Source organism: Syngnathus typhle, linkage group LG14 (genome assembly GCF_033458585.1).
Source record: "Syngnathus typhle isolate RoL2023-S1 ecotype Sweden linkage group LG14, RoL_Styp_1.0, whole genome shotgun sequence".
NCBI classification, from domain to species: Eukaryota; Metazoa; Chordata; class Actinopteri; order Syngnathiformes; family Syngnathidae; genus Syngnathus; species Syngnathus typhle.
Window position 1 is genome coordinate 12993400 of NC_083751.1, and position 15740 is coordinate 13009139.

Below are 15740 nucleotides of genomic sequence, written 5' to 3' on the forward strand. Positions count from 1 at the left end.
CATCGATTTATATCGCCGTGTTTGACCTCGGACATTAGACGCGACTTTATTTTGAAATCCAGTTCATTGTTGCTTGCTTCCTCTTTCTGGGAGCAGGGAGCAGGCGTTGCTGCACGTGAAAGGGGAGTCGACAACTAGTACGCGGCTCCTGGGCTGGTGCTATGGCTAGTGTCCAAAAAGACGAGGAAATTGGCTCCCCTTTAGGCTTCAAGTCATTAGTTTGGAAGCACTTTGGATTCCAAAGAAAAGATGGCTCAACGGACAAGACACGTGCAGTTTGTAAATCCTGCCATGCGGTGATCAAATATTCAGGGACTACAATACTCTTGTAATTTCCTAAATAAAGAGTTTGCAGTACCTTGTTGATTTTGCGTATGAATTGTTATAAATCAGGATATTGTTCTATATTTTTTATTAAAAAATATATATATCGATCGTAGAGCACTATATCGCGATATATCGTGAATGAATCGCAGCAGGCTTTAAGATATCGGCAAATATCGTATCGTAGTTCTTTATATCGATATTATATCGTATCGTGACAAAACCCGCGATCTACACCCCTAATTGTCATGTTTTTCCTCGTTGGCAGGTCATGTGTCACGGTATTTTTTGACAGTGAAGTGCAGTTTATATAAGCAATCGTGCTAAATATATATTTTGGGTGGACAGGATGGAAAAGAAAAATTGCATTCAAATGCATTTCGATGAGGAAAGATTAGAGGGACAGGCATGGGCACTTTTAACTTCAACACCACCATCAATTTCTTTTTTAAAATCTTGACTTTTTAATGCATAAAATAACGAGCAAATGACATGTATTACAACAAGATGGTTTTAATCCACAAATTCAGTCTTATTAAAAGAAGTCTATATTACATGGATGACGTAGCAGCTAAGGAAAAACAAAACAAAAGAACAAACAATGACTGGCTGGGAATGGAGCATAACAACACTATGGAACATGGCGATCCAGTCCCGGTCATATGGATGTGTCATATGACGAGAGAACACAAATTCAAACCCACACCTGGCTGACAAAAAAGGTCAGTTTACATTGGATTGGCCCTAAACCTCAAGGCCACATCACAAGTCTCCTAAAAATATTTTGTTTTCTTCATCAGGTGTGGGCAAATTTTAGGGCTCTAGAAAGACACATGGGTCTCATCAAAAGATCTCCTAAGGTTCCTAATAAATAAACATGAACAAATACAGTATTGGGTGGATAATAATTTGAAGCCAGGTGTTTTCCATTTATAACTGGAAATAATGTGCCTACTCTCACCCTAAAAAAAATAAATCAGTAAATAGCCAAATTTGCAAGTAAAAAGGACACCTCTACTGCAAATAAGCGGGGGGTTTAAGGGGTCCTTCCGTTTCTTCTTATCTTATTGCTTACAATTGGGGAAAAAATAGAGTAAAATGCATTTAAAAAAATGAATATTTACACTCCTTTCTACTTGTTTTTGGACAAACAGTACATGGGATGATTGAATATTATCAGTCAGCCAGTTGTACTTTTAAAAATTAAAGGTTCAATTAAACAAACACAAACAAGCATTTTCATTTACTAATCTGAGGAGCGGGGGGGTGGGGGGTTGGTGTTGGGTCGGGAGCTGGAACTCTAGCAAACTATACGCGGGCTGTGCATTCTACGCCCCCGTGCACGATGTTTGCATGGTGTCTTGTCTTTTCCAAAAGGAAACAAATCACAGAGCTGCCCCAGCAGGTGCGCTGATCTACAAGATGCGGGACGAGCTCCGAGAGAGTTTGTGAAAGCATTTTTGTTCCTGAGTGAATGCGAGCAAACACAGAAAGCTTCGTTTGTTGGTTCAACGCACCAGAGGAGCGAGCGGCTGGCTGACTTGGGATCAGTGCTTGTGTAGTTGCGGTCACAAACAGACGCCGCTTGCGCTCCCCCGGTGCCGGTCGGGTCCCCGTCGCAGAGCGTGTGGCCTTCTTCCTTGGCGGTGGGGCGGGACGAGACGACGATGGCGGGACTGTGGAGGACGTCAGACGTAGAAGAGGCGTACCCGCGACGTGCTCACGTGCAGGTCGTTGTCGAAGAACTTGGTCTCAATGATCACGTTGCCGCTGGGGGGGAGGGGTGAAAGTCACCTAAGGGCTTGCCGCAGTACATTTCAAACAGGTTCTGTGGCATCAAATACTTTCTCAAGCAGTAGTCATCCGACCAACAGGGGGCAAAGGTAAGCAGTTTTGTTTGATGCCGTTTGGATGAAGGAACGGGAAGTGCTCGTGTGACGACATCACAGACTCACGTTAAGACGTTGGCCGGCATCATCTGCGACTCGGGCGCCGCTTCTATCAGAGACTGCCACGTGTTGGTCGAGTTGGGGATGACGAAGCCAAACTCAAAGAACCACTCTGGACACGGAAACACACGTTTGAGTCTTTGTATCTAAATGAAAAATGTCAATTTGTCTCAATTTGTCATTTTGAATCTGTTAAAAACGTGTAACAGATAAGAGCAATCAATGCCATGGCAACATTTTGGAGGATTGGCTTCATTTCAATATGAACACAATTCAAATGTTTGATTATTTGGGGGAAAAGTAGGAAAATGACACGACAAGCACATTTCTTGTCATGGACTGAGGACAACGAGATAGCTCAGGCTGAAGCGCACCTTCTAGACACTGCCCCTTGAAGAACACCTTCTGCTCCAGACGGAACTTCTCCAGCTTCTCCGAGGAAGAAAAGTTGAGCTCTCGGGAAACCGCTTTGCACTTGAGGATCTTTTTGGGGACGCGAGCTGGAGGAGCAGCAAGACCAGGACACAGATGAGCATGTGAAATGAGACTTTCAGCTGTAGACCGAGAGCGCACCTTCGTGTTCCACGCCGGGAATGGACAGGTCCTCGGTTCCCTGCCACAGAACCTTACCCGTCTCGGCATCCCGGAGGTTCATCCAGTTTCTGACAGCAGAAAGTTAAGCGCTGTGCACGCAAAAATATCAGGGAAAGAGTCATGTGGAGACAACATAAAGTTCGGCCAAAAGTATTGGAACACCTCAAGCTGGCCACCATTTCTGATGTGCCAGACCCTCCTCAGCCACTTGAGCGTCCTGTCACCTTCAGACGGCACTTGGTGTCAGGGGCAGCAGACCTGCACCGCAGCTGCTGGGCCCTTCGCGGACCCTTACCACCAACAAACAAGCGGTTCCACACCGGCTGGCTTTGACACACACACACAAAAGCATCTGCTCAGCTGGCGTGTGGGCTGAATATGGGTTAATAGATTCAATCAATTAAGTCCATTTGGCAAATTCTTTCAAAATGAGTCTTTAAAAAATAAGAGATAAATGTTTTCAGTAAGTGGAAATCTCATTGTTATTTGACTTCTTTGCTTTTGGTAAAAGCGAACAGTGAAACGCTTGAAATCACCAGGTTGTCGTAATCCTCTAAAGTGGGGCTCAAGCCATTATCCGGTGGCCGCAAAGGGCAAAACGTCTCGTTTGATTGACGGGCGCCCAACTCCCAGACGTGATTTCTGCGATTAAGATGACGGCAATGGGGTCTTTAGAACGTTCAACGATGGCGGCTCGCTGGGGACTCATTAACACTGGCTGCGCGTGCATGCACTCTGGGGAGGTGACCGTGTCAGGGTGCAAACACGAGGGACGAGCTCGCGGGACAAAATAAGAACACCTTTCTTGTTCTCCAGGAAAGAAGAAGAAAGCAAATCACTTGTCAAAGTTACACCAAGAAGCTCACCTCAATTCTGTTCTATTTCATGGCGCTACGTTCGTTAAACTGGGAAAGGATGTGAAAAATACTCAAGCGCGGCAAAAAGCGCCCGGCTAACTTGATTGTCAAATCAAAGATTTCTGACACCTCGTTTAACTTGAAACTGTCCAAATGGTCAATTTCAGGACAAAGTATTCTCTCATTTCTGCCATTCTCCACAAAAGCAGACCGGCCACGCTTGTCAACAGCAAATGTAAATCGGAGACAGATTTTTGCATCTTTTCATGCATTTTTATGCTTATTTCTAAAATGCCTTTACTTTTTTCCCACGCCTATCAGTTTTTTTAGATGTTCTTGCAGGCGCTAAATAAATCCTGTTCCGCTGGATTTAAGTATTACCTCGCCACCCGCATCCACAGCTTGACCTCGCTAACACACACCCACGCACACATTTGCGTTGATCCGGGTTCAGTTGCTGCGCTTCAGGCACCCGAAAGCAGGAAATGAACGGAACTTTCTCAAGTGAGAGTTCGCGCCAGAAATGATTCACGACAGCGGCGCAAGGCGGCATCAGGCAGAGACATTTGGGCGTGCGAGTTCATTTAAAGATGAGGGGAGGTAAAATAGGCCCTGAAAAAGAATAACTTTGTTCTTCTCATCTTAATATTTTAATAATGAACTAATGAAACAATGAAACAATTCTCTAGTGAAATAGGTGGACCACCTATACTCACATTTTTTTATGACTATTATAAAGGGAAGCCCCATATTATCGGTTAACATGCATAATATTACAACACACATGGATTTGCAAATTATAATTGACGTACTGCGCTTATGCCAGCGAGTCTCAAATGCAACCTATCGAAAACAAACACCCGAAGTCCAAAAAGTACAATTAATCGCCACCCAAATTCATGCTGACCTCAAGCTCTGAAAATATTACAATAGCTGGCCCAATATTTCAAACCTAAGCAAGTGCAAGTGATAAAGCCACAGATTGGCTAGCATTTTCGTTGGAATCCCATTTATCCTTTATTGACTTTTGTTTACGCCACACTTGAATAATTTTTATTCTTAGTTTTCGTAGTGAGCGCTTAATAGACTGCTAAACTGTTACTAAGGCAATAACTCTGAAGTAGATAAACGTCATTTGAATTCATGGTTCATCTGCCTTCATTTTGGCGTAAAACAAACCTGTAAAACGAAAAAAATATGTATAGTAAATCTGATGCGTCTAGAACTAAAGCTTAAGGTTTTCTCACGTCTTTATAACAAAATAAAACACAAGGAAAGAAGGAGACAAAGTAATCGCATATTAAATTACTTTAATATCCAGGGAGTTGGGTATGAAGGGGGGGTCGCGATCAGACTCGTCTTTCAAATCGTTTAGCCTTCCGTAAAAGTGTCGCTACAGCAGCACTTGTCACGTCATCGCTCGCGGAGAGGACAACAGGACCGGATTCAGAGGCCCCAAAACGAAGCGGACACCGTCACCAACCTCAACCATCTGTCCGACTGACCACCATTGTACTCTTCGTTCTCACTTATCCACTTTAGCATCATGGCTAACTGGCTAGTTAGCTTGCGGCTAATCCAATTCAAACGCGAGCCCTTCCCGCGCGATGGCATTTAACTTGACGTCGGTCTATCTGCTCTAGAAGGAAAAGGATACAGTTTGAAACCCTTCAGAATCTCCTTTGCCCTGCCTTCGTCTGAAGACATGGCTCCTCTGTGGCCTCTCTCCCAGTCGTTCGCTGTCTCACTCTCTGGCGAATCGTCCCGCGAAGGTTTCAGAAAAGCTCGGAGGACAGAGGTGCTGTCTGTGTTAGTTAGCCGTGGTGTTAGCTAGCCGTGACGTTAGCTAGCCAGCCGGCCGCTCGCCTGCTCGCTGATGTCCAAATGCGGCCGAAAACGAGGTTGTACTGGAAATGCGCTTCTGTACACTTTGGCGTGCGTCGCGGCGCTTGGCTCACTGTAGCAGCAGGCTCAAACCTGAGCTGTTAATGCAATCAGCTAAATATAGCCCATCCACTCGATCGACTGCCAATCTGGCCAATCGTAGGCGGCGCTAAACTTTATCCGGCCAATCGAGGCCCGAGTGGCAACACAGTGGAGGGGCGGGGGCGAGCGAGCTCGAGACGCGTCACCAGGGGCAACCGCACACGCACGCGCTTATACGCGCTTTTCAGGCAGTGCACTATAAAGGGAAATGTACGCTATTTAAAAGAACACTTTTGTAGTGTGTGGATTGTATTTCGCAATGATTATTTCTGTGTTGGATAATGTTTATTATTATGCATTATGCATATTATTATAGTGCTGCTCACTGCTCCCCTCTCCCCCAGGGGAAGGATTAAAATCACACGGGGATGGGTTAAATCAGTGCTTCTCAATTATTTTCTGTTACGCCCCCCCCTAGCAAGAAGAAAACTATTCGCGCCCCCCCCTCCCCACCGTGACTATCCTAACTTGTCTTGTAAGTCGTAAAATGTTGCACTGTCGCAAACGTGACAGAAGTAACAATGAGAGCGCCACTGCCCCCTGCTGTAGTAAACGCGCAATTACACTTTATTCTAGTACTGCCAAAAAAAAAGCCTGTTCCCCAGGGTCACACGCGCCCCCCCAGGAATAGCACCGCGCCCCCCAAGGGGGGCGCGCCCCACTATTAGAGAAGCACTGGGTTAAATGCAGAGGACAAATTTCACCACACCCAGGTGTGTGTGTGACGATCATTGGGACTTTAATCTTTAATCTTAATCTTTAATCTTATTATGCATTATTATGTTATGACGATAAATAAAATAACGTGTTCACAATTAAAGTTCAAAAGCTTTGTATTGGATTGATTAATTGGCATTTTACTGTCTGCCATAGGTGTACTAACAATGTGAATGGTTGTTCGTCTCTGTGTGCCCTGCGATTGGCTGGCAACGCTCTGAGTGTCCCCCGCCTACTGCCCGATGACCGGTGGAAGAGGCTCCAGCACGCCCGCGACCCCCGTGGGGACAAGCAGTATAGAAAATGGATGGATGGATAATAAATATATAAGTACGATGAAATAAAATGATGGTAAAATAATTACTCAATTTTCCCACCTTTACTGAAAAATAACAATATTTCTCATTGACTGCACAGAGAATGTATAAATCTAAATTGTCTATGATTCAGTTCATAGTTTGGTCAGAAATCAATTTTGAGTTCAGCAACGGTGCCAAACAATTAATCCCTTGTCAAAGTTGTCTATTAATGTAATAATGATTAGTTGTTGGCCCGCTGGTCTGTCCTTTCCAGTCGCGCTCCCTAGTGGTGCCGCACTTCCGTTCTGTGGCGTCAACCTGCAGCAAATGTCTTTCTTGTCAACTGCTTTGGACTTGGGCATGTTTTTGCAATTTGCAGCCTTTTTCTTTTGCATCTTTTTTGTGGTTCGTAAGTTTGCTTCCACTTCCTGTTTGTCATTGCAGCGTTTCTTTCTTGCAGCATGGCTGTTGTTTGCATTTCTATCTGAAAATGTTTAATTAGTGTGAAGGCGAAGAATCATGTTATTTTACACATTCACTTTATTCTTCTGCTTCATCTATTTTATCCTTCCACATAATTCATGTCATTCCACTTTTGACATATTCCAAATATTCACACGAGTGCTTGCATTATATAATTCAAAAAATGTTCAGTTTTCGCAAAATTCGCAAATTTTCAAATATTCTTCTGCTTCTTCTCTTATATTCTCCTCACTTTTTTGCCCTAGCTACTACTTCCACATAATTTATCCGATTCACTTCATTCCACTTTTGACATATACCAAATATTCACGTGAGGAGTGCTTGCATTTTTCTCATTCCAAAATTTTCCGTTTTTGCAAAATTTACAATGAATTTTCCCCATTCATTCTTTATGGCACATTCAACATTTAAATCATTCCCGTTTGAAATTCACATCATTTAGCACATTCCAATCACATTGGGGAGGATTCTGAACATTTCTAAAACTGCCACGTTTCAAAAATGTCACAATTTCACCTTAAAATTTCCCGTATTATTTTACTTAATTTAATTTTTCTCTTCTAATTTCGAATCTCAACCGATATAACCTGTTCCAACTTTAAATTGTTCATTTTGTGCCTACCTATTTCAAAACTTACCACGATTAAAGATTTTCATTTTCACTTTTAAAATTCACAAAAAGTTCCACACATTTAATTTCTCCCTTCTAATTTCTACATGTTTTAACCAATTCAACCCGTTCAAACTTTAAACTGTTCCTCTTATGACTATTCCAAAACTTTCCACTTACCAAAAATTCCAAATTTTCAACTTTGAAATTCATACCAAATTCTACAGAATTTTGTTTTTTCCTTCTAATTGCTACATTATTTGACCGAGTCAACCCATTCCAACTTTATACATCATTCTGTATCATCCCAAGTACCGTTTTTTTTTCGTGTATAGTGCGCAAAATTTAACTAGTTTATTGTCCTAAAATCTGGGGTGCGCATTATACATGGGTACAAAAAAAATTTTTCATTTTTTTTTTTTTCATTTTTTTTTTAAGTCCCAATGATCGTCACACACGTAGGGAGGCAATGGGTCCCATTTTTATAGTCTTTGGTATGGTCTTAACTAGGCTGGATGTAATTTTTTTTGTTGGCGTTGATTTCTCCGCTCCAAACACGCTCCATGCGACCGCAATGCTCTCGTATCAGACGCTTGCTCGATCACCTGCTCGTTTGCTGTCCCGTGCGCGCACGGAGCGTGGTGGTGCGTTTATGGGCAGTCGGAGAAATCAACGCCAACAAAAGAAATTACATCCAGCCTAGTTAAGACCATACCAAAGACTATAAAAATGGGACCCATTGCCTCCCTGCGTGTGTGACGATCATTGGGACTTAAAAAAAAAAAAAAAAAATATTTTTTCTAAAAATTCATAAAAATTGGGTGCGTATTATACATGGGTACAAGCTTTTTTCCAGCATCAGCATGCCATTTTTAGGGGTGCGTACTATACATGGGGGCGCACTATACACGGAAAAAAACGGTATTTATTCACCTTCACACACAATGTTTTTGTCATTCCTGTGTTGCCAGCGCGTGTCTGTGGATAGTTTAGTTTAGTTTATTGTTTAGCACATATTATATCAATAACTGTGCAAGGAGGGAGACAAAGCCTAGGGCTTGTAAAGAGCTCCACTCCTTCTAACCCCCCAATTACAACCCTTAATGCTGAGTGCCAAGCAGGGAGGCAATGGGTCCCATTTTTACAGTCTTTGGTATGACCCGGCCGGGGTTTGAACCCACAACCTTCCAGTCTCAGGGCAGACACTCTAACCACTAGGTCACTGTGAATAACCCCCTCGAAAATTGGTCTCCATTCTGAATGTGCACTATTTGTAATTAATCTGAAATTTCTTGTATGAAAGTGCAAGATCTTTAGGAAATGTGTTTAAAAAAACAGGTCAGTGGTAACCTTGTAATAGAATGAGATTAGCATTTTGTCTTCATCATAAATTTTATACTGCATTTTTTACTCAAGCATACATTGACAATAATATAAAATAAAAATAATTATAATCATCTATCAAAGTGTTTGTCCGCAGCAAGCAACATGGCACCCACGGCTGGCCAGGCTGGCTGGCAGCAGACCGGCGACATCCCCTCCTGTGCTCATCCCAGCTTGTCGTCGGTCCGTCGGTGGCGGGCGCTTCGGCCGTGGCACTGACCGCCGAACCGGACCGAGTGGACGTGACATGCACTCGGCGCTCAAGACTGAGGGAAGACCACCGGGTAGATCTGACTGTAGTGGTCCACAAAGTGAACCTCCAGGCCATCCGTGATGTAGTCTGGGAGGTCAGAGAAATCCTTCCTGTTCTCCGCCGGCAAGATGATGCAGGTCACGCCGGCGCGTCGGGCCTGTCGGCAAACAAAGTCAATGTGTCCATGCGGCTACGCGACGGCGGCATGCAAGCCGGCAGGACTTGCCGACCAAAGGCAAACGTCGTGCGAGCGTTTGAGCGCGGCACTCACGGCGATAGTCTTCTCCTTGATGCCTCCCACAGGAAGGATCTTCCCCGTCAGGGATACCTCGCCGGTCATGGCCACGTTTGGACGCACGGGCCGAGCGGTCGCCAGGGACAACAGGGCCGTGACGATGGTGCAGCCGGCGCTCGGGCCATCCTTGGGCGTGGCCCCCTGACGCAAGGAAATCAAAGATGAAAGCAATCCGGCGGCAAGCTCTGAAACCTTCTTGCTTTGGTAGCCACCTCTGGAACATGAAGGTGCAGGTGAGAGTCGAGCAGGAAGCTGTTTTCGGGTTCCCGTTGCATCAGGAAGGCTCTGGCAAAGGTCGAAGCGATTTTAGCGCTTTCCTTCATGACGTCACCCAGCTGACCTAAGAGAGGGAAATATGAACAGCCGGTTACGCTTCTCTTGGTGTCGAATCTTGAGACCTTCAGCCCACTGCGTCAAAGGATACAAAGGTGCATTTAACCATCAAAGAACAAAAGTGAAAAACTGAGTGGAGAAAGACATCAAAAATCACATCACAAACCAAATGAGAATAAGTCGGTAGCGAATCAAGAAACGTGTCAACAAGCAATTGGGAAGAAGAACCCTGTCAGGAACCACATCAGGAGACAACAAAGGACCGTCAAGAAGCAATCAGGAATGAATTGAGGAGCGCACATCAAGAGCCAAGTCAAGAACCAATGGGCAAAAAAGTCCCGAACCATGTCAAGAGAAAAAAGCCAAACATGTTGAAAACCCGCAAAACGCCCATGGAGTGAAGAATGCAGAGAAGAAGCTGTCCCAGCTGCCAAGCAGCGATAGTGCTGTCTGCTGACCTGTTAGCTCCAGAGAACCTTCTCCTTTGCCATCTTTAGCCAAAGGACGACGCAAGGATGTCTCGATGAACAGAGTCGAGCCTCCTGCACACGCAACAATGTCGTCAGTGTGAATGTGTGTTTGTGATCGTGTGTGTTCCTGTGTGTGTGTGTGTGTGTGAGACTTACCCATGGCGGTCCACGCCAGCCCCATGACAACTCCCGGTGGCGTGACGTCATACATCCTCTCCACGGTGAAAACTGGTTTCCCAACATAGTCTTGAAGGTTTTGTGCTGAGACGCTGACCACCTGCTGCTGCCTGCTGACGATGGCGAAGGCCACCTTACGGAAAACCTGGCCGACAGACATTGCGGGAACCACAAAAATGCTCCTCTTAAAACCTTCACGGAGGACAAGAACGATATTGACGTCACAATAAATAAAACAATTATTTGTTGATTTAAAGACCTTGCATTTTTTCAAAGTCAATGCGCGTCAATGACCTCTTGCCCTTTGAAAATGTTGGGCTACAATAAAGGGGCCGCTGACCTTTTCCACTTGCTTCTGCAGGTTCCTGACGCCGGACTCTCTGCAGTACTGTCGGATTAGTAGACTGAGCGCTTCGGACGAGATGGATGCCTTCTCTTCGCTCAGGCCGCATAGCGAGCGCAGCTGGGGGACAAGGTAGCGCTGGACCACGCCGGGAAGTTATCATCATAATCATTATCATCATCAGGGGGTTTTCCAGGCTCAAACTGAGGCCAAGAGGATCGTCCACATCGCTGAGATTACCTCGGCGATGGCCAGTTTTTCCTGAGCCACGTAACCTGACACGTTAATCATTTCCATGCGGTCTCGGAGCGGTTCCGGGATGGTGTCGGTCACGTTGGCCGTGCAGATGAACAGAACCTTCAACGTACAAACACAGTCTGAGTCAAAGGATCAGCGTTTATGTAGAGATGTGAGGCGACACTTTCCCACCTTGGAAAGATCCACGGGAACATCCAAGTAGTGGTCCAGGAAGTTGGCGTTCTGCTCGGGGTCCAGAAGCTCCAGCAAAGCCGAGGACGGGTCGCCCTGATAGCCGCGGCCCATCTTGTCCACCTAGTAATGACACGGTATGAAAATAGCATTCTGTCTCCACAGCAACTACAGCATGTTGACGCTTCGGGCCGAGACCACCTCAAAGTGGTTTTGGTCCGCTCACAAGCGAACTGTACCCCTCAGCAAAGAGCTCCCGGGGGCTTTAGAGGAAGCCCTGCCTGAAACTTATCAAATTCGACAGAAGACCCAGCGAGTGGAGGAAGAGGCCCAGGAACCTCTGATTCCTTTTCAATCCAAGAAGTACTAATAACTAAAACGCTGTGAAACTTTAGATGAAAAGACATCTTCAGTCACTTCAGTACTGACCTCATCTATGAGAACCAGTGGGTTTTCCGTTTTGGTTTTCTTGAGGCACTGGATGATCTTCCCTGGCATGGCACCCACGTACGTCCTCCTGAGCACGCACAGGCGCACGCACGTTCGAGAAAAGAGTCCAGCTGCCGTTGTGGCCGTGACACCAAATGCGGCTTCCACCTGTGTCCTTTGATTTCGGCGACGTCCGTCATGCCGCCCACGCTAAACCTGAAGTACTCGCGGTTAAGGGCACGGGCAATGGAGCGGGCGATGGATGTCTTGCCCACCCCCGGAGGGCCGTAGAAGCACAGGATCTTGCCCTGCGTGGAGCCTCGCAGCTGGCTGACCGCAATGAACTCCTGCACAAAGCCATCGAGGCCAGCGCGCGCAAAAAAGGAGGTCAGGAACCGTGTCAACGTGCATGCTCACGTGCATGCGCGTACTGACCAATATACGCTTTTTCACATCATCCATCCCATAATGATCTTCTTCCAGAACCTCCTTGGCTCTGTCCAACGCCAGGTTTTCCTCACTGTTGATGCCCCAGGGCATGCTGGTGAGCCAGTCCAGGTAGTTGCGGGTCACACTGAAGATAAAAAACACACAGGTGCGCGCGCGTGCACGCACACACGCACAAAGATGTTGGCCGTGTTCCGTGCGGTCCAGACGAGAACGTTCAAATTCACCCACTTGAACTCTGATGAGTGGCTGTCGAGCAAGGCCATCTTGGTGAGTTCCTCGTTGATGACGTCCATGATGTGCTGGGGGATAGTCCTGTCCTTCAGACGCTCGCGGAACTTCTCCTCGATGGCTTCCTTGTCTTCCTTTTCCAGGCCCAACTCCTGCATGTGCGTCGGTACAGACGCATTCAAGCCGCGGACCGTGTCGTACGTCGGCCAGTTGTTTTAATGTGCAATGTGAAAAGGGAGCGTGTCACCTTCTTGATAATCTTGAGTTGCTCCTGCAACAGGTACTTGCGGTGCGTCTGCTTGATCTTCTCTTCCACCTGCGACGCGCAACAGACGTGGCGACGTTTCGCATTAGAGGCGAGCGAGCAAAAACGCGTTTTCCCCTTCGAGCGCTCACCTCTCGGCCCAGACGCTGCTGCAACTTGCTGAGCTCAAACTCCTTTTTGAGCAGCGACAGAGCTTTGTACAGACGCTTTGGGATCTGTGCCCACACACAAACAAAAGTACATGAACACGCATACAAGTACATGAAGACACGCTGGAAAGATTCGGATATGATGCGGCGGTGTGGAGATTGGCGGCAGCGCGCACGTTGGTTTCCTCAAGGACGTCCTGCAGCTCATGTGACTCTGCCCCCGTCAGCGCGGCGCCCATGTCACTCAGGTAGATGGGGTTGTCTACCACACGTTGGCCCGCCTGCATCATCTGCAGAACAGACTCCCTAATGTGGAGGCAAGCAGGCACAGGCACGCAGATTAGGTGGGAGGCAAAGACAAACACGCTAAATATGGTACTACACAACCATAGAAGGACAAGAACACCCAGACACACACACACACACACACACACACACACACACACACACAATGTCAAACACGCATATGCACACAAAGTGACCTGTAGAGGGGGTTGAGCGCAATGATGTCACGGATGGTCTTGACAATTTCAGCCGTCAGCGCCTGCACACAAACGTTTTTGACAATAAGGAAACACTTGAACTTTCCAGAAAAACATCAACCCAAATGAGTGAGTGTGTGTGTTTGGATGAGGGTAAAACTGAGTTAGATCTACTGTGGTGACTCCTAAGGCGAGCTTCCCGAAGAAGAAGAAGAAGATGTTTTGCTTTGCATTGCATGTGTCTGTGCGCGTGCATCGACCTTGACTTCCTCTGTGACGGTAAACTGCTCGTGGAGGACGTTGTCCACCTCCACCATGAGGATGCCGGACGAGGGCTGCAGTTCTGGCATCAGGTCAGCTTGGGCGATCTGGTGGTCCCCAAAAAAAGCACAGAAAGGCGACATTAGCCTAGACGGCGGCGCAGAGCGAACAAGCACAAGCTGGAGAGACCTTGTCCTCTATCCGCTCCTCCCGCCGATCGCGCTTGGCTCGGCGTCCCGACGTGGTCTTGCCTTGCGACTCAGGCGACTCCGCCACCGATTCCGACTCCTCGGGCTCTACCTCCAGATGCCGAGTGATGCGGATCCTGCGAAACGGCTCGTCAGGCAAGCTTGCACGGCCGTTCCCCACTACTTTTATGTTTGCGCTCCAGTAATGTGTGTTGCGCAGTGTTGCGTTTGCGCCGGCCGTGCCCCACTTGCGCAAGCTCGCCTCTTTCTCCTGACCTGCGATGACCCATGACGATCATCCTTAGCTTGTCCCCGAGGTCCTGCATCTCGTGGATCTGCACAAAGGTTCCCATGGCGTAGACGGCATCCAGGGACTCCACTACGTCTGACTCGTTGCTGCAACACACACACGCACACACATGAGTCAGCACCGGTGCTGAGGATGCGATGGGGCGGACGGGGGTGGCGTCACGACACGGGCAGGACGTACTTGTCGTCTTTCTTGAGGAATACTCCGGCGTAGGGCTGCGCCAATCGAACCTTCCTCCTGAGGAGCTCCATCAGGCTTTTGTTCTTCACCTGCCGGAAGCACAACGTCATGGGTCGAAAAAAAACACAAAGAGATAAATTTGTGAGGAGCAAATAGACCAAGTCATATTGCAAATTGTCATATCAAGTCATCAAATGAGGGATGCCACCCAAACATTGCACGCCGGTCCTTCAAAGTTGAAACATTACATCCTTCTCCTCACCTCGATAATCTTGATGAATCGGGGGAACACAGGGTTCCTGCTCACGGCAATCAGTGGCACATTGGGGAAAACCTCCGGCACCATCATCGGGGTCAGAGCTGTTATCTGAGCTCCAGCGTACGCCGCTCCTCCGTCCTCACCGCCGCCGGACTCCTCTCCTCCCGAGTCACCGCCGCCGCTCTCCGCGCCATCCTCCCCGTGGAAGCCGGCACCGCTCGCCCGGTTTCCGAAGGCTCTGGGGCGGCAGGGCGATGACTCGAGGAGGCCAAAACGAACCCCGGTCACCCGCATCCAGCGACGAGGTCCAGCTGTCATGTTAGAGGCGTGAACCGAGCCGCAACTGTTGTACAGGCGAACCGAGCGGCACCCGCACGTGCCCGGTGTGTCGGCCCGCTGTATGCCGAATCTGAAGCACCCTGGCGAAGTGTTTTTGACCATGTGAGCTGCTGTTCTTTGGAGAAATCCCGCTGCTCTTATCATTTTCACGCACGTCGCCATGTTTGTCTGGAGCTTTCCACGGCGCGTGTCCCTCCAACTTCCGGCCAAGCTTGATGACGCAACGATTGTCATTTGGAAAATGCAAGTCAAAAGCTAAAGCAGCCTTTGTTGTTCGTTCGTGGAAAAGATGGATAGAGGAAGGCGAGCAGAATTCCGCATATTTTTTCAGATTAGACAAAACACATATCTAAATGTAATACCATTCATAACTGAATATAAATAGTACCGTTATTAAGGATTCCAAAATTATCTCACACTTTTGTTGCAACTTCTACTCTAAACTATAGTAATCAAACTATAATTAAAAAATCTCAAACCAATTTATCAATTTTGTAGACAATGTAAAAATTATAAAACAGATAAAACTTTATTGTGAGCGCTCACTCACTGAAAAGGAGGTTCTAAAATATATTGAGCTCCTTAAAAATAATAAGGCTCCAGGAATATATGGTTTGGTTGCAGAATTGTACAAATCCTTCTCTTCTCAGTTAGCTCCATTTTTCCTACGGGGTTATAATGAAAGTATTGAAAAGGGC

General features: G+C 46.9%; 2 protein-coding genes across 4 annotated transcripts; both read right to left on the minus strand.

Moving 5' to 3' along the window:
- Positions 1–821: 821 nt before the first annotated feature.
- pde6d (phosphodiesterase 6D, cGMP-specific, rod, delta) lies at positions 822–5761 on the minus strand. Of its 3 annotated transcripts, XM_061298401.1 has the most exons (6): positions 5382–5761; positions 3030–3239; positions 2847–2956; positions 2648–2773; positions 2280–2385; positions 822–2094 (listed from the first exon to the last, which is right to left on the minus strand). In XM_061298401.1, exons 3-6 carry the CDS (start codon positions 2926–2928, stop codon positions 2013–2015), a joined length of 396 nt encoding a protein of 131 aa, XP_061154385.1. In that variant the 5' UTR covers positions 2929–2956; positions 3030–3239; positions 5382–5761; the 3' UTR covers positions 822–2012. The 3 variants fall into 3 exon arrangements, 2 of the variants coding, with proteins under 2 accessions (XP_061154385.1, XP_061154384.1); XR_009718012.1 differs by lacking the exon at positions 3030–3239 and having other exon boundaries at positions 2280–2419; positions 2847–2935; XM_061298400.1 differs by lacking the exon at positions 3030–3239 and having other exon boundaries at positions 2847–2935; positions 5382–5759.
- A 1487-nt stretch (positions 5762–7248) lies between these two features.
- lonp1 (lon peptidase 1, mitochondrial) lies at positions 7249–15253 on the minus strand. Its single transcript, XM_061297780.1, has 21 exons — positions 14707–15253; positions 14445–14533; positions 14231–14350; positions 13956–14091; positions 13766–13873; positions 13506–13567; positions 13200–13329; positions 13006–13089; positions 12857–12925; positions 12610–12761; positions 12367–12505; positions 12100–12278; positions 11932–12019; positions 11503–11625; positions 11314–11430; positions 11071–11211; positions 10710–10875; positions 10542–10625; positions 9963–10090; positions 9727–9891; positions 7249–9612 (listed from the first exon to the last, which is right to left on the minus strand). The coding sequence occupies exons 1-21, from the start codon at positions 15202–15204 to the stop codon at positions 9463–9465; spliced, it is 2928 nt and encodes a 975-aa protein (XP_061153764.1). The 5' UTR covers positions 15205–15253; the 3' UTR covers positions 7249–9462.
- Positions 15254–15740: the final 487 nt, after the last annotated feature.